At 33.1% G+C, this 27,558-nt stretch overlaps 3 protein-coding genes across 8 annotated transcripts; 2 read left to right on the plus strand and 1 right to left on the minus strand.

Annotated features, from left to right (window-relative positions):
• Nucleotides 1–994: 994 nt before the first annotated feature.
• LOC130825234 (40S ribosomal protein S2-4-like) lies at nucleotides 995–3,133 on the minus strand. Its single transcript, XM_057690356.1, has 2 exons — nucleotides 2,320–3,133; nucleotides 995–1,329 (listed from the first exon to the last, which is right to left on the minus strand). The coding sequence occupies exons 1-2, from the start codon at nucleotides 2,971–2,973 to the stop codon at nucleotides 1,168–1,170; spliced, it is 816 nt and encodes a 271-aa protein (XP_057546339.1). The 5' UTR covers nucleotides 2,974–3,133; the 3' UTR covers nucleotides 995–1,167.
• Nucleotides 3,134–11,236: 8,103 nt separating this feature from the next.
• LOC130825236 (serine/threonine-protein kinase STY13-like) lies at nucleotides 11,237–18,122 on the plus strand. 3 transcript variants are annotated; one of them, XM_057690361.1, is made up of 7 exons: nucleotides 11,237–11,435; nucleotides 11,774–12,298; nucleotides 15,806–15,927; nucleotides 16,104–16,309; nucleotides 16,392–16,566; nucleotides 16,777–16,911; nucleotides 17,502–18,122. In XM_057690361.1, the coding sequence occupies exons 2-7, from the start codon at nucleotides 11,971–11,973 to the stop codon at nucleotides 17,706–17,708; spliced, it is 1,173 nt and encodes a 390-aa protein (XP_057546344.1). In that variant the 5' UTR covers nucleotides 11,237–11,435; nucleotides 11,774–11,970; the 3' UTR covers nucleotides 17,709–18,122. The 3 variants fall into 3 exon arrangements, with proteins under 3 accessions (XP_057546344.1, XP_057546346.1, XP_057546345.1); XM_057690363.1 differs by having other exon boundaries at nucleotides 11,238–11,430; XM_057690362.1 differs by lacking the exon at nucleotides 11,237–11,435 and adding an exon at nucleotides 11,496–11,638.
• Nucleotides 18,123–22,311: 4,189 nt separating this feature from the next.
• Nucleotides 22,312–27,335, plus strand: LOC130825235 (type IV inositol polyphosphate 5-phosphatase 7-like). 4 transcript variants are annotated; one of them, XM_057690359.1, is made up of 12 exons: nucleotides 22,312–22,874; nucleotides 22,983–23,070; nucleotides 23,543–23,611; nucleotides 23,710–23,794; nucleotides 24,025–24,129; nucleotides 24,249–24,996; nucleotides 25,086–25,279; nucleotides 25,379–25,487; nucleotides 25,568–25,716; nucleotides 26,198–26,592; nucleotides 26,732–26,850; nucleotides 26,940–27,335. In XM_057690359.1, exons 1-10 carry the CDS (start codon nucleotides 22,845–22,847, stop codon nucleotides 26,418–26,420), a joined length of 1,800 nt encoding a protein of 599 aa, XP_057546342.1. In that variant the 5' UTR covers nucleotides 22,312–22,844; the 3' UTR covers nucleotides 26,421–26,592; nucleotides 26,732–26,850; nucleotides 26,940–27,335. The 4 variants fall into 4 exon arrangements, with proteins under 4 accessions (XP_057546342.1, XP_057546343.1, XP_057546340.1 ...); XM_057690360.1 differs by having other exon boundaries at nucleotides 26,790–26,850; XM_057690357.1 differs by having other exon boundaries at nucleotides 22,312–23,070.
• Nucleotides 27,336–27,558: the final 223 nt, after the last annotated feature.

Here is a 27,558-nt window from a genome sequence, read left to right on the forward strand (position 1 = left end):
CGTCAACTACTCCACCCAGACAACCCATCGAACCTGCCACCAAGCTATGTATATACTTTTTTTCTTTCTCTCTTTTTCCATAAAATTTTAAAATTTGTGTTCAATCATGATTGATGATTATACAATACCCCAAAATTATATTTGTTAATCAATTTAAGGTTTATGGTTTAATTGGTGATAAATTTATAAATTTTGGGTTTTATATTTAACTTGTTAGAATTTATTAGTTTCAATTGATTAGAAATAGTAATCTAGTTCTATAAGATATGAAAGATTAGTTGTTAAGTTGTTATCTTGATTCTTAAGTGTTTTTGTAAAAGTAGAAAGTTGATAGCTTGATACCTTATCATTTCTATACTTGTTGGAGTATATTTGAGGACATTTTCATATTGGTCTTTTCTTTCCCCATTGAATGAATGTTACAATTGAGTTGAGAATCAATTGAAGATAGGGAGATCTGACTTCTGAGAAATCATTGCGGTTAGAATAATTTGCAAATTACAATTTTAAAGTTTAGTACTTTTGCGAATTATAACCTTAATGTTTATTTTTTGCGAATTACAACCACTAAAATATCAAAATTTACAAATTCAGATCAAAAACACAAAACTTCCACCACTTAATCTCAAATTTCGACTACCAAAACGGTCGAAATTCTGTGTTTTGACCTAAATCTGCAAACTTTGATACTTTAATGGCTCCTCATTCCATGTCTAATGAGTTCATTCCATGTCTCCTCATGTTTTGGGAGAAAGGAAATGAAGTTGTAAGCAAAAGCCAAAGAAAAATCAGCAAAAAGATTGAACCTTATGAAGTAATCAATGGGGGGACGGCTAATGCATAACTAATTAGGCATTAAGAAAATGTTGAAAATTCAACTGCCAACTGATCTAAAAGAAAATCAACTACTATAAGAACTCAAACCCTGTATCAACAAACAAGAACTAAATAAATACTAGTATCTTCAATAGCTATCAAAGGGACTCGGAACATAAACATTAAAAGAGTAGCATTGCATTTATATGAAATTAATAAAAGAAAATAATATTCAGCATCAAACAAAACTGCATGGTTGTTTCAGCAAAATGAACATTGCATCGTCAAACCAAAACAATTAAACCTATTATACCCCAAGTACCTAAAAAAGCTTTCATTGTCGATACATGCCTAGGCTTCAACCCTCTCAATATCCTCGATCAAAGTGAGTTTACCGATTGGCTTTGAAAGGAAATCAGTATGCTCTTGGAACGGAGATTTGGTAAAGCGAGTCTCCTTCCACAGATCAGGAGTCAAGAATCCATAGGTCTTCATCAAACAATCAAAAGTTGCCTAGAAAATCAAGAATCAACAATTGTGTTACAATAGGCTAAACAAGATAATATGATTAGTTTCAGACATTCAACTTCAATAGCAGAACAAGGATAACAAGAGCAAGAATATAAGATCAAATCATCAGCTTGGACTTTGGAGCAAGCTCAACACGGCCAAAATTAGTTGCAACAGTTTCTATTTTAAAGTATTCACATGTTCTGCATTGACATTTCTTAATGTGTCATTAAACAGAAATTAAGGTCATGTGGGTTTCGTTAGATTCATCTCATTCATCCCTTTTAAGTTTGCAGCATATGGCTCAAAAGTTCCCACATATTACAGTCATATGGTGCAAACTCAAAGAGCAAAGGGAGAGTATAGTTTCAATAACTTATGTATAACTAAAAATTCAAACAAATGTGTATTAGCATGTGTATTTAGAAAAGAGTACAACGGAAATGGATGATGGTATGGTGAACGACATAATCAACCTTTCTGAACTGCAATATCTTCTTCACAGACCAAATCATGAAAAATGAAATGCCATAGAACATTCATTCTTGTATTACATTTACAGGGTTAAATCCAATCAACTCAATTGCAATCATTCAAACCAAATGAACAACACTTTGCAGCATACTATATCACAGAATGAAACCAATCAGATTGTACAGATATAATACTAAAGCCTTAACACCAAAAGATTGGGAAGCTACAGTAACCAATGAATTAGCCTAAATGAATTCTCTTTCTCTATTCATTTAAATTTCATCATTCAAACTAGCCAAATGTACAACACCATATATCACAAAACAAAACAAACCAGACTATACAAAGATAATATTTTTAGATACCAATATAAAAAGGATAAAAAAAAGCCAAGAAATTTCACAATAGACAAGAACTAATCTAATTAATCACCTAAAAACATAGATCAATCAAAACAATTACCAATAAAGTAAATCAAATCGAAAAATATATCAAAACAAAAACTTTAAAGAGTTTTACCTTGACAAAGTTACCAAGAGTCTTGGTAGACCCGCGAGAAGAAGTGAAAACATCTTCAATCCCAGCAAATTGAAGAACCTTTTTAGGAACCCTAGCAGCAACAATACCAGCACCACGAGGAGCAGGAACCATTCTAACAGTGACTGATCCACATTTCCCAGTAACCTTACAAGGCACAGTATGGGGTTTCCCAATCTTGTTTCCCCAGAAACCTCTCCTTACGGGAATTACACTCAATTTAGCCAGTATAATAGCTCCACGAATAGCGGTTGCAACTTCTTTAGAACACTTTACACCTAAACCGACATGACCATTTCCATCTCCCACAACAACAAAGGCCTTGAATCGGGTCCTTTGTCCAGCCCGGGTTTGTTTCTGCACGGGCATAATCTTCATAACTTCGTCTTTAAGACTTCCAGTTAATTCATCAATGATCTGATGTTCTTTGATAGGAAGCGAATGAAGATAGATTTGCTCAAGAGACGTAATTTTCTTTTCCTTTACAAGACGACCCAGTTTTGTGACTGGTACCCATTTCTCTTCTTCCTCTCTTCTTCCTCCCCGTCGGCGACCTCTTCCACGGTCACCACCGCGACCTCCACGTGAACCGAATCCACGACCAAATCCTCCACGATCGCCGCCTCTTTCCGCCATTGTTGATGGATTGAAACTTGAAAGTAGAAGGGATTAGGGTTAGTGATTGAGAATTCGCGCTTTGAAGTAGGGAGGCGATATGAGATAAAACTAAGTGGAAGTGCTTTATATGAAGTATAACGGTTTGGAAGTAGGGTTTTTATGGAATGATGGGTTTGGGCTTTATTTTTTCATTTGGGCTATGTGTTGGAAAGTTTCCATGGTAGCCTGTTAGAGAATTCGATTCATTTGCTTTCACACATGGTGACGCGTGTTATACATCGATTAAATAATTCAACTAATAAAAATTATGAGAATATAAGCTTCTTATTTTAAAATCGTCATTGAAATATGATCTCTCACATGAACAGTTATTTGCTTTTTTTTTTGTATCAGTGGAAACTCCAACCACCAGCCTTTTGTATTGTACTTAATGACAGACTTAGGACTCAAACTAATACAATTGATTAAAATAATTAATTTATTTTTCTATTAACTATATTATAATTTAAAGGATTACTTTAAAGTCATAAGTAATTACTCTTAGGCTATAAAAGTAATCACTTTAAAAAACTATGAGTAATCAATTTAGAATTATAAATGATCAGTTTAAAAATATGTATTTTGTTTTATACTAATTATGATTTTCAAAACAACTTGCTAATAGGAGGTTGTACAGAGAAACCTTATGCATCAGGATTTAGGATAGTGTTAAGTAATTTAAATAATTACTTAAGAGGACAAATAATGCGGAATAAAAAAAGGACAATTAAAAACGGGCCAAAACAATTTATATATAGGAAAAAAGGAAGAATCTTTATAATAATTTGATATTTGTAGTTTGTATCATGAACATTTGTTTTCAAAACATTTCTAGATGATACATTACATATTGTATGCAACTGTATGATGTGTTTTAACAATTTCAAATCAGTTGTATAATTAATTAAAGTTTGCAATTAACTTGGCATTTTAACTATATTGTATTTAGCAATTTAAAAGATTAAAATTACTATTTTAGTATGCTAAAGTTGTTCTTCTAGTATGATGAAGTTGGTGTTCTATTATGATAAAATTGATGTTTTTCTATGCTGAAATCTGCTTTTTAATATGTCGAAGTTGGACTTTTAACTAGTCCATGTTATTATCTTATCAGAAAGAAGTTCAAATACTTTTATAATTCTTAAGTTGGTAATCTAGCAGATCATAGTAGGCATTTTAAATGCTTATAGTGTTTTAATATGCTGAAATTGGTGTTTTAATAACTTGAAGTTGGACTTTTAACTAGTTAATTTTATATCTTGATGTCCTAGAATGCTTATGTTGATATTTTATTATGCTCAAGTTGGAGTTTTGATATGCTTAAGTAGATATTTTATTACGCTGAAGTTGGTGTTTTGGTATGCTCAAGTTGGAGTTTTAATATGCTTAAGTTGATATTTTATATATGATGAAGTTGGTGTTTTTAGTATGATTAAGTTAGTGTTATAAAATGCTAAAGTTGGTGTTTTAGTATTAAGAAGTTGGTGTTCTAATATGCTGAGTTGGTATTTAGTATGCTAAGTTTAGTGTTTTAGTATGCTAAAGTTGGTGTTTTAGAATGCACAAGTACAGGTTTTAATTAATTAAACTTTGCATTCTAATTACATATAGTTAATATTTTATCAAGATTGAATATGCATTTTAATTAGATGTAGTATGCATTTTATAATTGGGAATATATGTTATAAAAATCCAACAATATACATTATACATTATATAATATGTTTGTTTCGGATTTTTAACTAAACTCTTTATTCATTGTAGACACTTGATTTCTCTTCTTAAAATATCCTTTAATTCCTTTTTCTCCTTTTTTTAGTGATTTAACTTGATCTAGGACAATAATTTGTGAATTTGGCATCACAGATTATAATTGTTGTTCTTGTACTAATTCATTTTTGCAATGTTAACTTTTTAACAACTTCATACGCCTTAACGTATAGCTCCTCAATAGCCTTATTAGCATCTGTAAAATGCCATGATTGTAGAACTAAATTGTATAATTTACGCCTCAGGTAATGCCTCCATTGTAATGTAATCAACTTTTAGTGTGTGTTGTTGTCTTTGTTATGAGGTTCCATTTGGTTTTTGAACACCTTCTCCAATACAACTTTCTTAGCTAATTTTTTCGAAATTGCGGAAGTATGTATTTTTCTGAGATTTTCAATATAGAATGGTTATGTAGTATTTGTAAACAATAACAACACAACCAACCATTCGCCTCGAAATTTTTGCAAGTGCATGTACCATCGATATCCCCTTGTAAGTTGATGTAAGTTAAGATTTCTACACAACCTCGATTGTCTTCTTTCCACAACCTACAACATGTAAGTAATGAATGTTAGTATTCTAAAATGTATCCATCACTTGATCTTGTTAGTGGTAAGAAGATTCAATCAATTTAATTAGTTTAAGTAAGGAAATTTAACGTGTTTCTGTTGGTATTTTAACAATTTGAAGTTGAAATTTTAACTACTTAAAGTTTGTGTTTTTAACTATTAAAAGTTGGTATTTTGTATGGTTAAAGTTGGCATTCAAAACAGTTATACAAGGCATTTTAAATAGATCTTCGTAGGGTTTTTTTGTACTTGTGCACATTTAATCCTTTAACTTGAGTTACCTCCGATACAGAGCATGATAATATTGTTTTAAATTCCTCTTCGAAGTCTCAAAATAGGATTGTAGGGTATAATTCTGATGCATATTTTAACAAACCAACAATTCAAAGATTTGAATTTGTACTTGAACAATAGAATTATGAGTCAATCTCTCTTATTCTCCATCTTTTCTCTCTTATTCTCCATCTTTCCACCGTATATTGAAAACTCTTGTAAAATCGTGCTAAACTTTTGGGTTATTTTCTTCAAAACCAAGTGAACCATTTGTTGATTCGCTTCTTTAAGAAGATAATATACCAGTTGAAAAGAATTTCTAGCTTAATTTTGTATGTGTCGTATTTTATATAAACGATCAAACCATTAATAGAAAATCTTCGTTCTTTTATATTTTATAAGCGTTGACCATTTTATCGCAACAATGATTGAATTCATCATCACTATTGCACCTCATCAAGCATATATAGAAAGCATCCTTAAAACTAGCATTTGAATTTTATAATCTAAAGCGAGCTACTATGTTTTTTTAGCAAGTTCCACAAGCATAATCTATGCTTAGCATCTTGAAATATCTGTATTACTATTCATAACTTTTTAAAATTGTCCAAGAATCCATCCAAATGATTCTACCTTCTCATCAGCTATAAATGCACAACCTAAGATAAAGGTACTACAATGATCATTAATGCCTGCATATGAGATTATAGCGATTTTTTTGATAAGTCGTATTAAGTATTACCACATCTCCATAAATTTTGTAGTCTTCCCTTATCATACTATCACACCAAAATAATACTGCGAGTTGTTCTTGTTCATTTAGCTACACGATAGAAAAATTTAGAATCGTTCTATGCCTCCTCTATTAATTGTTAAATTAATGTTTGTGCATCTCCCTCTTCAATAACTTTCATCCCTAGCTAGTATCAAAGTAGGTGTTTTAACAAAGTTTGTATTGTAACATTTTGATGTGGGATTTTGAATAGTCAAAATGATAAGAATAAATTTAGACTTTTATATTGTTTTAATTGGTATTTTAACTTAATAAAATTGGACTTTTAACTAGCTTAATAAATTGATGTTATGTTACCCGTTGACAAAAGTTATGTGATCTGGTAGTCGATGCCAAACAAACTCATCATCTTGTGACCAATATCTATAAGTTGTGGTAGGTCTAATGTTTGCTTCTTCAAAAGACTAAATGTATCAATCTTTTCTAAGATGGATACATGTCTCTCAGATCTATGAAGATGTTTCCATTCAACCCTTAATTCATGTGTGTGCAAGATTACACGTTGTTTAATATAGTATAAGTCACTTGTAATATCCAACTTTATTCTTACCCGTTCTTTACAATCAATTCTGGTTGTTGGAACAAGTTTGGTCTTCTTTGACGTCGTAGGATGTTCTTATATTTGTCTTGTAGGAGCTAAATGATGAGTTTTCCTTCACACAAACAAACCAAGTAGTTTCAATGACTTTATTTTTACTTGTTCTTTGAGTCTAATTTTTATATTAAAATTGGTGTCTCTTGCATGGGATATGTATAATTGTTCAAAGTCTTAAAGAATTTCGAGATATAACTCCTTCAGGGGGTTCTTAAAATGTCAATTTTAATAAGATAGTTAAGCATATTTCAGAATCCGTTAATCCATTACCATTATTATCGTTGCTTATCAAATGGTCATCTTGATCTCCTATAATTTTAGTGCAATAAGTTTTCATGTTATAAATGACACTTAAGCTAAATATATTTTAATATACTGAAGTTGGTGTTTTATTATGCTGAAGTTGGTGTTCTAGTGAGATAAAATTGCTTTTTTAGTCTATTGTAGTTTATATTTTAGTTTTCTAAAGTTGACGTTTTAATATATTGAAGTTGGTATTTTACTACACTGAAGTTGCTATTTTAATATGCTAAAGCTCGTAATTAATATGCCGAAGTTGATGTTCTAATATGATGAAATTGGTGTTTTACTATACTCAATTGTTGTTATCATATGATGAAGTTGTTGATTTAACTAGATAAATTTGACATTTAATTAGTTTAGACTTTTTTCTTTGATATGATGAAGTTGGTGTTTTATATGTTTAAAGTTGGTATTTAGTATGCTGAAGCTGGTGTTTTAGTATGCTAAAGTTGGTGTTTTAGTATGATGTAGTTATTGTACTAGTATGCTGAAGTTGGTGTTTTAATATGTTGAAGCTGCTGTTTTAATATACTGAAATTGTTGTTCTAGTATGTGGAAGTTGGCGTTTTAACTATTTTAAATTTGTTGCTATAATATGATGTTTGTTTTTTACGTGTTTAGAGTTGCTATTTTAGTATGCTAAAGTTGGTGTTATAGTGTGTTAAAGTTGGTGTTTTAGTATGTTGAAGTTGGTGTTTTAATATGCTTTAGTTGATATTTTAACTTAATTAAGTTGGTATTTTAGCATAATAAAGTTTGCATTTTAAACAGTATAAGTTATGTTTACCTCATTACAAACAAATGATATTGTTGTCTTCATCAACAATCTTATTCAGTTCATCAAACTTTATCATTAGTTGTTCAATTAATGAAATTACATAAAACAACAATTATTACAATGCAAATTATTTTATCGAATGAAATAAGAAGTAGGCATTATAACTGTATATGTTTAGTCGTTAAACATATTAAAGTTGTTATTTTGATATCGAAATTGAGTTCTTATCAATCAGTATATTTTTATTTAATAGACACTTCTTTGCCCATGGTCCCAAACTCCCAATATCTATCCGCCACTACTAAGGGTATTCAACAAGCCAGACCCCCATTTTAAGCTCTTATCCGACCCGTTTTTAGAAGGATATTGTAAGGGATGGGTTGAAAATGGGTCAGATCAAAAACGTGTTTTATTACAATTAAAATGGAGCGAGCTATTGTTAGCTACATTTTTTCTTTATTTTTACCCCTATAAGTGGCTCGTTTAGCGTGAAGAAATTATATGTTATTGCATTGTTTTATTGGATTTCTACACTTGTTTTGTTGCTTTGGTATTTTATTTCATTTCAGGATTTAACCATCTAAACCGAGCACAAACTAGCCCCTTTTGTTGCATACATTGCTCACCTAAACGCCTAGGGCTCAAAGAAGTGAAAACATCATGAGCCAAGCCATAAGAACAAGGCGAAGCCAAAGTAGACCCACTCGACCAGAATTAGCTCGCGCCAAGGTAGCTCGAGCAGTCTAGAAGCATGTACCTGAATTCCTGAAGGTCGCTCGACCGGTCGAGCGAGCTGTAGTCAAACTTCTAGCAGCTTTTGATCATTAGCAGGATGCATTTCAAGGGTACAAGACATCCGCTCGACCAGGTCAAGCGAGATGGCTTGGGTCGAGTGGAGCTAATTTTCACATTTTGTCCAAATTTTAAAGTTTCTGATATTGTACCTGATGGTGGCTCGATTGGTCGAGCGAGATGGGCAGCAATAGCTTTTGCGATCTTTTTAAATATCATTCGAGGTCCAATCATATTTATTGCTTCTAATTGCTGTTGCCATGATTGTTTAGCCACCTACCCTATCAATTAGGGGTGGCACCTCCCTCCTACTACCTAGGGGTGGTAGGGCAATCATGAACTCCACTTGTTTTGAAGGCTATAAATAGGAAAGAGGCAGATGGAGCTGGACATCTTAGAATTCACCCTTCATTTTGAGTAACTCTTATGTATTCTTCATAGCTTAGCTTTCTTTTCAATTAAGAATTAGTGTTTAGCATAATTTCTCTTTCAATTCAATTAAGCACTTTCATTCCCAATTACAATATTGATTTCAAGTCTCTTTTGTAACATTTTGCAATTTGGATTTTTCAACCATTGGTGTATTATTATTGAAGCTTTTGGAAGGTATTACTTTGAATCATCAACAATCATCTTGTTCATCCTTAGATTGAACTCAAAAGAGTAAATTCTATCCTTTGCTTATATTATTTTCAATTCATGTCACTTAGTTATCTTTGATTAATTGCTTTTAGTTTCATATATTCATGCTTGTAGTTCTTCAACTTATATTGCATTCATCTTCTTAGAATACTCTAGTTTAATTCACACATCTATGGTTCTTAGCTTGTTTGCAATTTACAATCTCAATATGAGTATGAGTGAGTAGTTTATTTTGACTTAGGCTAGGCATTATCACCATGTATGTAGTCTAAATTGCTTTCTTACCTTTGGTTTGGTTGTGTTGTTTATGGTTTAAGATGGATTTTGCTATCATGTTGTAGTGTCGTTGAAATGAGGGCGATAGTCGATTTTCAACGATAATCTATGCTTAAAAATTAAGTCATATCCATGAGAATAGGTAGATGCTTTGATTGGAAATGTTGAACGTGTACTTCATGTCTTAAATTGTGTTTAGCCATGAGAATAGGTAGTTGAGTATGTTTTAGGAAGCTTTTTGTTGCTCGAGAGAGAACATTAGTATTTATGATACGTTCTTCCTCATAACAAGACATCCATGACCTTAGGTTAAAGTTTAGTAACACTACTTTGGTGAGAAAGTCTAGCCTATGTCTGTTTAGTTTATTGATCATTTTATCCTTACTTTAGTTCATTGCATTCTTCTTTATTTTTAAGCTTCATTTTCATTAAGTATTTTTAATTGCTTGCTTTAATTATTTCTACCACCAAACACCATATTATACGCTTTTGAACATACTAATCGATCGAGAAACTATTGACTTAACCCCCACTCCTTGTGGATTCGACCCGTACTTGTCGTCGTATTAAGCTACCGCGTGCACTTGCGGTATTACTATTGAAGGACGTAAAGTCCCGATCAGCTATAATAAAGATGAAATATATAGGGTTAGTATAATCATTAGTAGTTACACTAACCCTAGCTAATTCACATTTAAGACATTATTACAATTTACATGTCCTTAAATTCAAGATAGCATGTATATGCATTAAATTATATTTGCAGAATTATGTTTAATTAAACAGGAGTACTTACTTAACTGATGTTTGGAATTAATATTATATGATTGTTACTTAACAATATTTTCTGAGTTAATACCCCCATGGCCCCATTAATAGAATTATTCAACCTATTTTGAGTGCGGTGATTTGATAAATCAATCTTTCCACTAGTGACAAAGCTACTTCCGAATAGGTTATCTCCACTCTTGAGAAGGTTTTATCCGTTCAAGTTACCTCCAAACCCTAAAAGGCCGCCAAGCAACGATTTTAAGCCCGACTGATGTAAAGTCCATACAAGTATTAAGTTTTATTAACACATATCTAGCTTAACTTATATCACAAAAAACTTAGACGAGACGGTCTCATATTTGGGCTGACCCAATTTGCGCATGTAATAATATTTTTTTGTCTGGGTATTTATCAATTTTGACCTTAAAGGTATCAATTTTGAAAATTAATACCTTCAAGGTCAAAATTAATACCTTTAAGATAAAAATTGAATAATGCCCATAAATCAAAAAAAATGTCGAGGTTATTGCACGCGCGAATTAAACCAGCCCTAATTGACAGTCTCATTTCAAAGCCGTCTCGTTCAACACCAACTGAACTTATATTTACTTAAACTTGTGCCGACCTATAACCCTTGGTCACTACTAAAAATTCGCATTTTCTCCGAACAACCAACCCGAATTATCGTCAAAGAATAACGAATTGTTTATTCATCAACCTATTTCTTATATATTTAGAATCCATTGATAGAATATCCATATTCTTGCTTCCTTCCGGACTCCACTTGTATGGACTCCCAACAACTTTCGACGGCGACGGCTGCTCTTTCAAATTCGATACTCAAGACTTATTCTTTCTCTTCTCTCTCTCACGCGTATGGTATTTGTGCTTTTCCTTTATTTTAATCCCTTTTTATTTCAATTTGCTGCTCTTTTCTTTTCAATCTCTACAATTATCTCGCGGGATTGAACAATTATTTTATAATTTCTAAAAGATTTTTAAAAACCAATGAGGGTTTAGTCAACGTTGATTTTACTTCGCTGATTACATTGACGTAATATTTGTTTCTACTTCTTCAGTTGGTATATTATTTAATTTTCCCTTTTGTAGTGGTACTTGTCTTTTCTATTTTTAAAAGCAAAGCTTTTTACTGGTCAAAGTTGGAATATATTCTACTTATTAATTTCAGTCTTACATTATATGCTTTTTTATTGAAGCTTTATGCTGAAGTTTCAAGGGTTTGCTTGAAGATTGCTCCATAGTTGGTCAACATAATCCGTTGAGGCGTTGAAGGGTAAAGTTCTGTAATCAAATCTCAATTTCTGGGTCGCATAGCTGTTGGGTGTTCGAAGCTTTTCGATTTTTCTTTGTGAACATATTTTGGGTTTTTCGTTTATCTGTTTTTGAATCCAATATGGATGCAAAAGTAAGTGAGAAAACGGAAAGTTTTCTGGGGACAAAGAAATTTGATGAGGAAAATTGTGAATTAATGTCAAAATTGAAGGGTAAAGGGAGTATTAGCAGCAAAGAAGTGATGATTAGAGCTGATCAAATTGATCTAAAAAGCCTTGATATTCAGCTGGAACAAAAGCTAAATCGGGTTTGGTGTAAGGCATTGGAGACTGAAAGGCCAAAGGAAGAGTGGGAGATTGATTTGTCTAAGCTGGAACTTAAGCATACTATTGCCCATGGAACTTATGGCTCTGTTTACCGAGGAACCTATGATGATCAAGATGTTGCAGGTATTAACTTTTAACTTGAATAGTTATTGTGAGATGGTTACAATTTATTGGTGTCTCTTGATTTTCAATTTTGTTTTTTTTTTGGTTGATTTGTCATGTAAATAGTTTGGTGTGGATTTTGCAATGAATATGATCGTTGGTTGAAACACAGTTTTGGGAACGATATGGATCAGAACAATAGTTCATAATCTTTATTGGTTGTTTGTTTTAGCTTTGAATGTAAAATGATATTTCTATTAAAAATTCAACTTTAGAGACATACTCTCTCTGTTCTGATAGATTTTGATCAGAGACAAAGGGGAGACTTTTAAGAAAAAGGGAATGTTGGTATTAAATGAAAAGAGAAAATGAATTATGTGGATGAAATTAAAAGAAAGTTAAAATTTATGGATGAGATTAAAAGAGAATAGTGGGCTATTGTCCAAAAATAGAATTGATGCAAAATGAGTGAGATGGACCAAAATGAAAATTGATGCAAAATGAGTGGTACGGAGGGAGTATGTTATTGCGATTTGACTATGCATTTAATTAACAATCTCTCCATTCCTTAAAGTTATTCTCATAAGAAATATTCACAAGATTTAAGAAAAATAGAATCTTTTAGAAGAAAAATACATTATTTTATTGGATAATAATTTTGATGGAGGAAAAAAGTGGGGATCACAGTGTAAAAATGTGGTAACAGTCACAATCACGGTAATGAGAGTGATGTCATTATCATAACGCCTAAATATTGGTCGAAGCAACAAGATTTTCCTTGATATGACCCAAAATGCGTTTTTTACACCTTTACTACGCGGGAAATATCAGTTCATTTTTTTTGAAAATCTTGACAATGCGGTCGATGCAATGCGATGCGGTCTTGTTTTTATACTATGGTGGGGACCATAAACATTAAAAAAATATTAAAGGTAGTGGAAAAAATATAGGGATCACAACTATTAAAAAAATGTTTTAATAACATATGGGGATTATAAGCAATATAAAAATACTGAAATCAGGGTATTGTAAAATATGTGAGGATTTTAAGCATTATTAAAATATTAAAATATTAAAATGAGGAAGAACAAGGTTGATTATATCTAAAATTTGTGATATAAATAGAAAGATTCTTAGTGTGAACAATAAACAGAACAACAAAAAATGACTAATGAAAACAACTTTAAGCAACGAAGGGAGTATGTGATGATAATATTGTCTTAAACTATAATATTGATGATGATTTGGTAAGGTTATTTCAGTGGTTTTCCCTAGAAAACATGAATTTACACTTACGCTTACCACAAACCAGCGTTGTCTAGGGAAGTAAGAATCATATCCACATAAAAATCTTGGCTTATTAATGGATTTAGGATGAAGAGTACTTAAACTTCCAGAGTTCTGGTTACTAATAATTATTTAGCTAGGAGGGTTCATGTTGATGATTGTATTTTAACTAATCTAAAAACCATCAATAAATTACTGATAAATAAAAATTGGAACAACCATAAGAACCGATTCTTGAGTTCGTTTAGATCCAACACATTAATTGTAGTTTCTATAACTTAAGCCAATACTTAATTTCCTATTGTGAAAATAACTTCATATTCTCTCAACAATAGCTAAATAACATGGTCGACATGATTTTAAAGCCCTTACTATTGACTAATCTAATCTAATCCGAACAGAGATTAAATTGTATGTGAGCTGATAGTAGCCCGTTAATAATGGAAAATCAATAGGTTTGCTAATGTTAATTAAGCAAACACTCAATCACAATGGTGGGTTTCTCCTAGTGTCTAATGATCATTTGATTTGCAAATCAAATTAGAATCTAGGTTGCTACTTTGGCAATAAAGCATAAAACAATCAGATTTTGCAATTAATTTAGAAAGATGATTATCAAATGAACAGTATTTATACTTCCTAATAAATGAAAGCAATAATAAACTGGAGATAAACAAGAAACCAACTACAAAACTGCTCCCTACTTGGCTGTAGCAACTCGCTTACTTTGAAAATTGGAAGACCCATGTGATAAGGAAATGTTGTAGCTTCTATTTTGATAACGCCGGTGAATTGCACTAGGGCGTGCATGTTATCGTGAGCCGTGACCTGCTGTGTGTGCCGCGAGCTGGGGATCTGATCTGTTCTTTGTTTTGCTGCTACTTGCATGTTGAAAGGAGAATTCTTGGCTGCTAGGATGTTTCATATAGCTGCTAGCTTCGTATGTTGTCTTGGTTTGTCGTTTCGGCATGGTTATCGAGGGTCCAATACAAAGGTGGAAGCAGCTTTGGGTTGAAAGGTTGATGTGTGTTGATGCTTGGTTTGTTCCGAGGGATTTGAGCTGTTGTTAGACGTGCTGCCGTGATGGCTTGACGAATAGGACATACATTGCTGCTTGACGTTGGGTTGTTGCAATTGAAGGGGCGATTTACAAACTCTAAATAATATAAATAGCAAACTTACATGGATTGATACTAATCTATACATAATTCTCATATATAATTATCCTAATACACAATACTAAAAACAAATTAATAAAATACGAAGGATGAGGTGCTATCAAATGCATCTAGTATTGGACTATTGTCCATCATGAAACTTCACCGTTATGTTATATTACTTGAATCTGACTCTATCTAAAGCTATGCATCCCTTGTTGGTGAAGAGTCTATTACACATGTTTTCTTTTTAAAGCATTTTGTTAATTAAAACAAAATCATCATCAGTAAATGGTGGCTTCAAAAGTACGAGAATGGAGATGTCTTTACCAAGATTAGGTACTCTATGCAAATTCCGTTTTAAATTAAACAACAAATAAGGAAACAAATTTACTTGGCTCACCTATTGATTTTTAGGAGCAATTATTCAACACAATTTTGCAAAGCACATATATTGTTCAAAGTTTAATTCAATAGGCTCTACATACCCTATTGACCAACAATTCATCTTTGTCTGGTTATGCTACAATGCAATGTGAAATGGCTTCTTTCAGTCTTTACTTGACAATATAATAACCTTGTTGTTCTTTTTTTCCTAAGTAGATGGAGAATTGTTGCATACATCAAAAATATATCCCTTTACGTTTCATGTTATTATGAAGTTCTTCGAAAGGTTCTATCCTTTTTTTCAAAAGTTTCATCTTTAAGTTTTTTTTTTTTTTGAGAAGTAGATGGAACATTCTTGCATACATCCAAAGCGCGCCCCTTTCCCTTTCATGTTTTTATGAAGTTCCTTATAGGGTTCTCTCCCTTTTTTTATGTTTTTAGCATGGAATTGCTATGTATAAGGGATTATGAAAAGCCCGTTTTTGCGGAGTATGGGAGGAGACTTCGATAACATGATGCTACCTTTTCTCCTCTAGATTTTGACTTATCTCATTGATCAATCATCGATGCCTTTGAATGATATAGGAGATATGACTCTGGCTTAATTTAGAAAACTTTATGTGCTTATGAGGCACATAGATAGGTGTAACATTGTGATTATCTGTTTGTTTGACTAAATCGATATTTGTTTATTTAGTGAAGCTTTTGGATTGGGGAGAAGATGGCATGGCTACCGCTAAAGATTCTGCTTCATTGCGAGCGGCCTTTCAGCATGAAGTTGTTGTTTGGCAAAACCTTGACCATCCAAATGTTACTAAAGTAATTTTCTTGTTAACTTATCCTCTTTTGGCTGATTTTTATACTTGGTACTTTGCTGACAAGAGTTGCATTGTAATTTTGCATTTAATGGATGTCCTCTTATACTTGAAGTGACATGTCTCATATTTTCTGGCTAAGTTTCGATTATCTTATCTTCTGATATGTTGAAATTACAGTTTGTTGGGGCCTCCATGGGAACATCTAATCTCAAAATACCTGTAAAAGCCTCCTCAAATGCTCCCCGGGCACTTTCATCCCGGGTATGCTGTGTTGTTGTTGAGTATATTCCTGGGGGAACTCTTAAGCAGTTCTTGATAAGAAATAGGCGGAAAAAGCTTGCTTTCAAGGTTGTGATTCAGCTTGCTTTAGATCTTGCTAGAGGGTGAGTTGAACTTGAACATCTTCCTATTTTCTCTTATATTTTTGATAAATTTTATGTTGATTTGTTCTTAATATTTCGACAGCCTAAGCTATCTACATTCAAAGAAGATTGTCCATCGTGATGTCAAAACTGAAAATATGCTACTCGATACTGAAAGGACTGTGAAAATTGCCGACTTTGGTGTTGCTCGGGTGGAAGCTCAAAATCCAAGTGACATGACTGGTGCTACGGGTACTTACGGTTACATGGCACCAGAGGTATGTACATAATGGTCTCAGTTACATAAAATGCCAGCAATTTAATATGAATCCAGTGAAAAACCGTTTTGTATGATGCAGAGCTTGCTACCCTCCCTCTGTTTCGTTTTCCAATCCCTTTTCTGTTTCACATTTAAGAACGACTAGTTTGAATAACCTCAAAATCAGAAAATAAATGTTCATATTAGCATTTCTTACTGTGTTTTACAGGTACTTGAAGGACAGCCTTACAATCATAAATGTGATGTCTACAGTTATGGTATATGCTTATGGGAAACTTACTGTTGTGCTATGCCTTATGCTGAGCTTAGCTTTAGTGAAGTTTCATCCGCTGTTGTTGCACGGGTTAGTTTTTGAACCATGAACTGCTATATTTTACAATTCATCTTTATTCTTGCATCAACATATCATTTTCACTTAAGGTGTTGCATGATTTGTTCCTCTGTCTTATCTATTATACTGAAATCGACTAACAAGGTAGGATTGTGTATATCCGACCCCTCCAAACCCTGCCTTGGTCGAAGCCTGACAGAGGTGTTCAAAACAGACCCGATAACCCGATATTCACCCGACCTTATAACCAAACCCGATTTGACCCGACTTAAAAATGGATTTACCATTATGTAAAACCAATTTAGACACAAAACTCGATTTTGAACCGCTCCAAAACACTTGACCCGAAATCAACCCGATGACCCGAATGAACACCTCTGAGGCACTTAATGGTGTTGGAGTATTGGAATGTGTGTGTGTGACTGGGATTATACTATATTTTTCTGGTATATATGGTCTTAAAAGTATGATGTTACTTCATTCAGTAACTTTAAATCGAACATCCTACAATTATCTATTCTTACCATTGTTGTATGTTGCTATATTCATTTACTAATTTGTGTTCGCAATAAATGCTTAAACAAATAAAATTTTCATTGCAGAATTTACGCCCACATATTCCAAAATGTTGCCCCAACTCCTTGGCAAACATAATGAAAAGATGTTGGGATGCAGACCCAGAGAAACGCCCCGAAATGGATGAGGTTGTGTCTATGCTTGAAGCTATCGACACCAGCAAAGGTGGAGGGATGATACCAGATGATCAAGCTCCTCGCTGTTTTTGCTTTGGCCGTGCTCGGGGTCCATAAGAACTCTTATTTTTTCCATCTTCCTTACTACAGTTTGATTTATTTTTCTTTATGTGTGTGCGGAGTTGCACATACCGCAGTTCTGGACCTCTCATTCTTCCAGAAAATCACGTCGAGTTTTAAATTTTTCGGGTGGTACATAAATGGATGCTAGGTTGTTGATTGGAGAAGTATACTTTGTTTTAGTCACAACTGGTGTTCCTAGGAACTTTTTTGGCCCAGAGAAGTATATATCATTTAAGACAGATTTCTATAATGGGTCATGGGTGCATATACTTGAGCAGATTTATCATTTTTGTTCTTGTTCCTGTTCCTGTTCCTGTATATACACATTGATAAGGTTTGTGATCTACATCAATACATACAATTTATACCAACATAGGTAAAGTAAAAGCGGACGCGTAAATTTTATTATTTTTCATCTTTTTATGTTTTTCGTTCCCAAGGGTTGCACTTAGTTGCAGAAATCTCTATTTTTAATGATTTTTTTTTGAATTGAGGAACTCTTTGATCACATTTTTCTTTAAGGGTATAAGTTGTCTTTATTTTTTCACCAGATTTTGATCATAATTTCTATGAGCGGGTTACAATAGGTATGATGATGATGATAGGTAAGGTAAAGGCAAATTGTATATTAAAGAAATTTGTATAAGCATGAAACCATGGGATTGTTTCTAAAAGTTATGAAAAATACATCTGAAATACGTCACTTACTAATATTTCATAATTTTCATTTCTTGGCACACTAACTTTGAGTTTACGCTACCATACTCACATTGACTTTTTTACTAGTTTTCGCTACATGCAGAATACCGTTAGCGAATAGCATGCACTAAAGAACAGTTGTACGAATAAATTTGAAGAACTCATCAAGCACTATTACAATATAAGAAAGGGTTTAGGATCGATCCATGATGTAATCCCACTTCTACATACTAGAGAAAACTTAGCTACCCCCACTGGTGATTCAATTTATGACTCCAGCATACATGTCTTATATTGCCGCAATATACCTCAACAATATTCCTATCTTATGTAACGGTTAGTGGTATGCTATCTTAAGCCTCCTCCTCCAAATCAATTGTCGTAAGTACCTTAAGTAGTTGATCGTTTTGACATAATCAAAATTAATTCTCTTTGATTATTGTTTCTCAACAGAGTTCCTCTCTATTACCTCTCCCACAATTTTATAGTGTATTAGAGAAGTTAACTTATCTTGAATTATCTCAAGACATGTGTTAAGCTGTAATTTACTCGTATTTAAAATATTTTCATACTAATACATTAATTATTTTGCTAAAATTTACTTTAATTAATTTTTTTTTAAGGTAACAAGATTGAAACCTTAAGGCCCATTTGGTATTAATGTGATTTTATTTTATTTTTATTTACTCGTATATAAATGTTTAATTTATTTTCGCTAACAATTTTAAGAATAAAAAGGTTGGTCTCCAAGCTCACTTCGTATATGAGGAAAAAGAACATCATGATACATGAGTAGGCATAACGAGTAGAATTTGAAAGCTCAACTAGATTCAAATTCTGACCCTATTAATCTAGTATATATAAATTTAAACCCAAATCTATAGCACAAAATCTCCAAAGAAATCGTTGTAAACTCATAAGTATGCAGCTGTATGACCTAGCTATAATTTTTTGTACATATCAACTTCAAACGTTAGTTAAAACACTAATTCAAGACTTAAAATGCTCATTTTAAGGTTTAAAAGCCCTACATCAAGCCTTAATCTTTCTTCTCTAAAGCCTTAATTCAAAATTTAAAATGCTTATTTCAAAGTTTAAATGCCCTACATCAAGCCTTAATCTTCATTCTCTAAAGGCATATATTTATTTTTTAACTAACTACTCCAATAGCTAAATTGTCCGTTCTAAGGTTTGAAGGCTTAAGGTCCCTACTTCAAGCCTAAACCTTCCTTGTTCGACGACTTAATTTTATTTTTTTAACTAACTACTCCAATAATAATGTTTAATCCAAGACTTAAAATCACTGTGCCAAGGCTTTAAGTCCTTAAGGTCCCTACTCCAAACCTAAACCTTTGTTCACCAAGGGTTAAAATGACTACTCCGTGGGTGTAAAGTTGTCAATTTCAAGATTTAAAAATATTTGTTCCTAGGTCTAAAATGTTATTTCAAACTTTAAAATGGAAACTCCAATAAAATTTTAACTTTTTTTCGGGTAATCGCTTCTTTGAAGATTTTTTTGAGCCGAGGGACTCTTTGACCGCATTTTCCTTTATGGGTATTAATTACCGTCTTTCTTCCCTCACTAAACCCTGATCATAGTTTTCATATGAGCAGGATAGACTGGGTATGATGATGATGATGATTTCGTAAAAAATATTTTTTTATAAGCAGGGCCATACGATCACACACATGTGGTGGTCACACAGGAGAGTTATTGAATCCATAAGACTTGAAAAATTAGGACCCAAACTCTAATCTAGAACGTCTAGTGGGTCTAGGGTCCGAATCTGGCTTCAATATATTTTTTTGTTTTTGCACAAAAAAAGATACATTTACATAAAATTTATTAAATCTATTTTTTATCAATGAAATTTGCTAATATCGACTTAATAGTTGAATTCATCAAGGGTCAAATTTTGGATCTAAAAAGCTTGGACCCAAATGCTAACATAATAGAATTAGATCCATCGCGAGTCTAAATTACAATCAATTCAAAATCTACACACGTATCTTTGATTTTAGATTTATGTTCATCTCTACTCGTGAGTATTCAAATTAGTGTGACTTATTATTATATCAATTGTAGTGATATTTGGAGGGAATAAGGTAAAAGAAAATCACAAACAATCATTAGACTAAATCAAAATTACACACCTTTTTATGTACAATACCTTAATGCTAAATGTGATCTTCGGTAAAACAAAATCCGAAAAAGCATAATAATAAACATTAACTTAAGAGAATCCCTTTGTCCATACACATTCCCATTCAGTAAAACATTCCTTACAAACACAACCCAAGAAAGGAAGATTGCAACAAAAGACAGAAAAAGCAAACAAACAAGAATCATTCTCAATTCTTGTATATCCCAAATTCCCAAACAATAAAATATTAAAACAATAGTAAAACATATTTATTTTGTCTCTTTTAATCAACACCACTTCCCTTATAAATGAAAATTATTTCATTTGATCTCTAATATTATTTCCGTCTAAAATATTTTATTTTATAGAGAGCGAAATTTAAAATATAAATGTATAATCATTGTACCACATCCACAAAATACACCTCAAGCCTAAACACTAGCCTAAACTATTCTCTATTGTAATTCTTCATATTTGAGAGTTCTTTGAACTCCTTTGATAATATAAGAGATACTACACACCGGAGGACATAATCTTAATTGGGTGAACCTCGTTAAATCTTTGTGTCGTTTTTATTGCATTATTTTCTCCTATAAACATCAATGATATTGATAGCATAATTTGTTTGTCACAAGACTTCATACATTCAATCGTGTCAATATTGAAGTTTGAAACACATTGTTCGAACTCTAATATTACATTGTTTTTAATTCTTATGTACAAATATGCATATCCCAATTTTTAAAGTGATAGCTAATAAACTACTTTTTTTCAAATAGATAAATCACTAATTTTCCAAATTAACAATTTTAATCAAGAAATAGGAGTACAAAAAATTAAAAATGTCGTTACTTAGGTACCTAAATATAATGATTATTGATGATAAAAACAAAAATTATTGAACCATATCTACAATTCAGTAACCCTAAATCAATAATTAAAATATAAATGCTCATTAATTATTGAAAATTATTTCCATTGATTATATGATGATTCGAAAAATGAAGTATTATTTTAAAAAATCAAATGTAAATAAAAATTTAAGTCTTAATATTCGGTTTCCTAAAACGTTGTTCATCGAAAAAAGAGATAGTTCTATTTTGACACTCCTTAGTATAAACAAAAATTTCTTTTAAGATGATCTCATCCTAAAATAATCTTAAATAGGACTAAATAGCACAATTAAATTAATTAAAATATCTATTTTCATACTTAATTTACTAAGTTTAACCGCATAACATGACAAGTCAAATGTCAAAATTAACTCTTTAAATGTATATTACAATGAGATCGTATCACACGAGTGTTAGCGATATATAATGAGACATACTCTCTCCAATCCACATTTACTGTCTCATTTAGTTTGACACACTATGCATCCATTAATTCAATCTTAAATATTTTTAATTGTGCATAATTAAAATCATAAAAATTTGATATTAATAAAATTAAATTAAGATGAATCAAACAAAATTTCATTTGACTATATTTTAATATCTATCAAAAATAAAATATAAATTAAAATTAATCGATAAATAATATTAAAAAATTAAATGAGACAATTGACGTGAATGGTAGAAAATATTAAGCATGAGTTGAACCCTACAGCTTGGCCCTCCTTTACCTACACTTTGCTGACTAGCGAACAGTTAGTATTGAAGCCCTGACCTGGTCGTTTTACTTTAAAGAGTAAAAGCAAAACGACATGCCTATTTCTTTAACATATGTGGGCTCCACAATTGGGTCTAGCTAGTATTTTTAGTTTTACCAAGAAAAAAAAAGAACTTCAAAAATCTTTCTTTTTCTCCATTAACCATGACACTTTATTCTGTTCAAAATGCTTTGATGTTACCATTGCCAATAACGAGGTGAAGCTTTCTTTGCTTTGTTGTCCCTTTCTTTCCCATTTCTCTCTCTAGACTCTTTCTCTCTCTATCTTTAGATTTCTACTAGTAATCTAATGGCGGCATTGTCTTGTTTTAACCCCCATTAGAATCACATCAAGTTCTTCTTATTAGTAGAATAGTAGTTATTACTTACTTCTACGCATTAAAGTAGTGAATGCTGAATTGCCCATCTCTCTCTTTCATTGTCTTTCTCTCTCTAACAACAAGTTTTAATACTTGAGGGCCGTTGTGGTTTAAATTTCTTGGGGCCTTATTTTTTGGCCTTCTTTTTCAATACAGTTAAGACATAATTAAAACCCAGATTATCCCTTCTTGTGGAAGGAGTGGGTTGGTGGGGTATTGCTGAAATTATTAATGTATGAAGAAAAATTGCTGAAACAATGAGAGATGGAAAACCCAAGAAAAGCAAGGTTTTTTTCTCCTTTTTTCCTACAATTTTTTGCAATTTTGAGGTTAGTTTTTTTGGATATTATGTTATTATTGTGTTGAAATTGATTAATATTTCTGTGGGGATGAAGCTTTCATGGTCGAAATCTCTGATAAGGAAATGGTTCAATATCAAAAGTAAGTGTGACCAATATCGAGCAGATGATCTTGCTTATGGAGGTAGGTAGCTTTTTAGTTTGTATTTTCTCCCTTTTCCCACTGTATGAATTTTCAAATTTAGACTTTATTTTATGTGGTATTTTGTACTCCTATAGTATTCATAATATTAATAATAAGAGTAAAGTTGAAGCAATTTCTTTGTTTCTTTGTTCTTTGTTTGTTTGGGTTGAGGACTGAGGATTTCTACTATGTAATGCTAATAAGACACAGTTCATGATTGTCAATTACTTGAATTCTCAAATTTTGTCCATTTTTGTCTTGTCATTATTTGGGTTTTACTCATTTGTTTATTTTGGACATATATCATTATTGATTAGATGGTAATATTTGTGTTGATTTTGAGTCATCAACCATCATCATTATACATGTTGTATACCGCTTGAATTATGATCAGGGTCTGGGGAGGGATAGTGTTGAGTTATATTATGATGATTTTAATTCTCAAAACTGAATTATGGGTAATTTAATCCAGGAGGTGAAGTTGAGTGGAGAAGCAGCTTCTCAGAAAGGGAGCCAAGTAATATCAAGAAAAGTAAAACAGGTATAGTTTGTTCTTGTTGATAATATGAATTTCCAAAGAGTGGGGTCTTTTTCAAGTGACAAATTGTCATACCCTTGTTTCCATTATTGTTGGTTCAGAGAAATTCAACATCAACTCAGATCGAATTCGATGTGGCAGAGAATATCTTGAGCATCCAAGGATTATAGATGTCCAAAATCATAGGTAACTTATGCCATTTTCATGTTCTTTTCATCCCCATCATTTCATACTCTGGCTCCCACGTAAGTGATATTTGGGAGGTCAGATGTATGCAATCATATAACAAAGAGGTTTTTTCCAATTGATCTTTAGAAGCAAACATCATTTGCAACTTCATATAAATTAAAACTGCACAATGATTCAATGAGTCATTTTATCTGACGGTTTATTCTGTCTTTTTTGAATGGGTACAGTGTATTTGTAGCAACATGGAATGTTGGTGGGAAATCTCCACCAAGTAATATGAACTTGAATGATTGGCTTCATGCTTCTCCTGCTGCTGATATATATGTTCTTGGGTATGTCTTTGTATTTTCTTTTAAGATGGTAAATTAAATCAATAATTTGTGTTTTTAGGTATAGTGTGTTCTTGTTGATGCAAAGTTGATATTAGAGGAGTAAGTTCTTGTTTGTTTAGATTTCAGGAAATTGTACCTTTAAATCCAAGCAATATATTAGGAGCTGAAGATAATGGTCCCGCCAAGAAATGGGTCTCCCTAATAAGAAAAACATTAAATAATCGTCCTGGAATATATGGAAGCAGTGGTAACCATACACCCTCCCCTGTTCCTAATCCAATTGTAGAAATAAATGCAGATTTTGAAGGGTCCAGCAGACAGCGAGCTGCATCTTTCCTTCCTCGCCGATCATTTCAAGCCACGGGTAGTTGGAAGACAGACAACGACCCCGCCACATCACAGCCTCGCCTTGAGAGACGTTACAGTGTTTGTGACCGAGCCATTTTTGGTCACAGGCCTAGCAATTATAGGGTGAGTGATTACCGGGCAAGTGATTTCAGGGCGAGCGATTATAGGGCAAGTGATCATAGGAGAAGTGATTCTAGGCCTAGTGATTATAGACCAAGTGACTTCAGGCCAAGTGATTATAGGCCAAGTGATTTCTCTAGATGGGGTTCATCCGATGATGATTATGGTCAGGGTGATTCGCCAAGCACAGTACTCTTCTCACCTACGTCCTGTAGCGGATCCACTCAAAGTGACATTTGCTACAGACAGCCTAAGCAATCAAGATACTGCTTGGTTGTAAGCAAGCAAATGGTGGGGATATTTCTCACAGTTTGGGTCAGGAAAGATTTGAGAGAGCATGTAAGCAATGTGAAAGTCTCTTGTATTGGCCGAGGATTAATGGGTTACCTTGGAAATAAGGTACTTACTCATGTTTTATCTTGCTTGTTTATTAGTTCAAACATGAAACGACAGAGTTCAAAGAAGTAATATGTAATCGTATTTTGTAGGGCTCAATAGCGGTCAGTATGTTATTGCACCAGACCAGCTTCTGCTTTGTCTGTAGCCATTTAACCTCAGGACAGAAAGAAGGGGATGAGCTGCGCCGAAATGCTGATGTGATGGAAATCCTCAAGAAGACAAGGTTTCCGCGTGTTGGTAGTGTTCCCGATGAGAAGTCTCCTGAAACTATTGTTGAGCATGAGTAAGATCCTTTAGATCGACCAACTAGACCATGTTGTTTTGTTTTCTGTGTATATGTTCACTCGACATTTACTCATTCCTCTACTACGTTTTGTTGCAGTCGAGTCATTTGGCTTGGGGATCTGAATTATCGCTTAACTCTTCCTTATCGGTCAGTTAGATCACTTGTTGAGATGCGAAATTGGAAAGCTTTGTTGGAAAGGGACCAGGTTTGTCCCTCCAATATTTCATGTCCTTACAGTAGTTTGTTCACATGCTTATGAAGGCTCAAATTTTATTTTGTTTACAGCTTCGCATTGAACAGAGAAGAGGCCGTGTCTTTGCAGGTTGGAAAGAAGGAAATATATATTTCCCACCCACGTACAAGTATTCTCACAACTCTGATAGATATGCAGGGGATGATCTGCATCCAAATGAGAAAAGACGGACACCAGCCTGGTAAGATTGTCTAACAAGGCTTTGAAGTATGTGTAAAAGTATATAACATATCATGTCGCCTCAACTATTAGTTTAAGTTTTTGGGTGAATTGGTTCCTTGATATGGTATCAAAAGTCAGCGTGACAAGAAGTCATGAGTTTGAATCTCAACCACCCTCATTTAAAGTGGAATATCTGCACCAGTTATGAGGAGGGCCACACTTCTAACCTAAAGATCTCGCGTGAGGGGACGTGTTAGAGTATATAACATATCTGGGCCTCAATCATCAGTTTGAGCTTTTGGTTGAGTTGGTTATTGACAGTATGAAACCCAAGATAAATAACCAAACTTAGAAACAAAAACTTTACCCAAAAACAAGAAAAAGATATCTTGATATCCATCTAGCTAAATCACATAGTTTAGCATGACATTATCATCTACCCTATAGGCATGACTTATATGAGCTGTTCGGCTGATTTATGGCTTTGTGAATGTGTGAAGGTGTGACCGAATTATGTGGTATGGAAACGGGCTCCACCAATTATCTTATCACCGAGCTGAGTCAAGATTCTCTGATCATAGGCCAGTTTACAGTATATTTTGGGCGGAGGTGGAATCCATCCCGGCCAGATTGAGAAGAAGCATGAGCTGCTCTACCTCCCAGATTGAAGTTGCTGATCTCTTGCCTTATTCACATGGATACACTGAACTTTGCTTTTTTTAAGGAGTCAAACGTTCGTTTCCTTTCCACTTGTGAACACTCCCTAAGACCAAAAACAAGAGACAAGAGACAAGAGACAATGCTATTCTATTTTTTATCGAACCGTCTATTCTCGCTGACACCGGATGATCAAGCTCAGACCCAACTCCATTATTGTCATTCACAACAATTTGTGGTAAGATTCCTTACAGCATTTGGTATTCCTTATAACTTAAAGTCAGTTAATGCAGGTATAAAAATACAGTAAGGGTTAGTAGTCTAATGAGTCATTAAACAGCATATATTTCCTGTTCCTGAGACATGGTACATTGCAGTTGCAGGAGTTTTTACTGGTTTCCATTGACATATCTGAGAAAACGATCCTATTTGCAGGCGGAAATAGCTTAGAGCGAGCATAAGATGGTGACATTTCTTTGCTCAATCTTCAAGAAAGGTCAGCAATAATCTAGTCCAATATGCTATGCCATAATCTATAGCTTGCATTAACGTAATGCTAATTATCCATCTTTGTAATTCAAACAGGTGTAAACTCTGCAAATTTTGATGCTTGAATAATTTTGCTAACTCAACTCAACGACTCCAACTGGACATTAGCATAGGATAACATCATCCGCACAGTTCTAACTATAACCCAAGCCGGACGGACAACTACTTTTTGCTGACATACATAATCATTTAGGTTATTTTTGTAAGCATTGATTCTGGTAGTGGTAGTGAAAGTGATGCAAAAGCAATACTCCTACAAAAATACTTCATGTAGCTAATGAGTGATTAATACAAGTTAATGATAGAGATTTGGTGTTTTATGAAATTAGGTACTGCGACTATAGAGTATACTGTGTGTTTTGTTAGCTACTAGTCTGTGTACTTTTCAAATTATACTAATAGTGACATGTTATAAGGGTATTTCAGTAGAAATCTCATAGGGACAAAGCAGGATAATAATTTGTAGGAAAAGGTATCCGCCAAATTCACTGCAGTCTGCACTACTGGATGTCCCCAATAGCACTAGACAATGTTTTAGGTTTTGCACTAAATTATGGATTCATAGACATGTTGTTCATTGCCCAATATTTTACGTTGTACCCAATGGAACAACAAAAGTGGGTCGGACTGGCTTGTGAGACGTCTAACATGACAA

The sequence above is a fragment of the Amaranthus tricolor genome, chromosome 10, assembly GCF_026212465.1.
Source record: "Amaranthus tricolor cultivar Red isolate AtriRed21 chromosome 10, ASM2621246v1, whole genome shotgun sequence".
Taxonomy (NCBI): domain Eukaryota; kingdom Viridiplantae; phylum Streptophyta; class Magnoliopsida; order Caryophyllales; family Amaranthaceae; genus Amaranthus; species Amaranthus tricolor.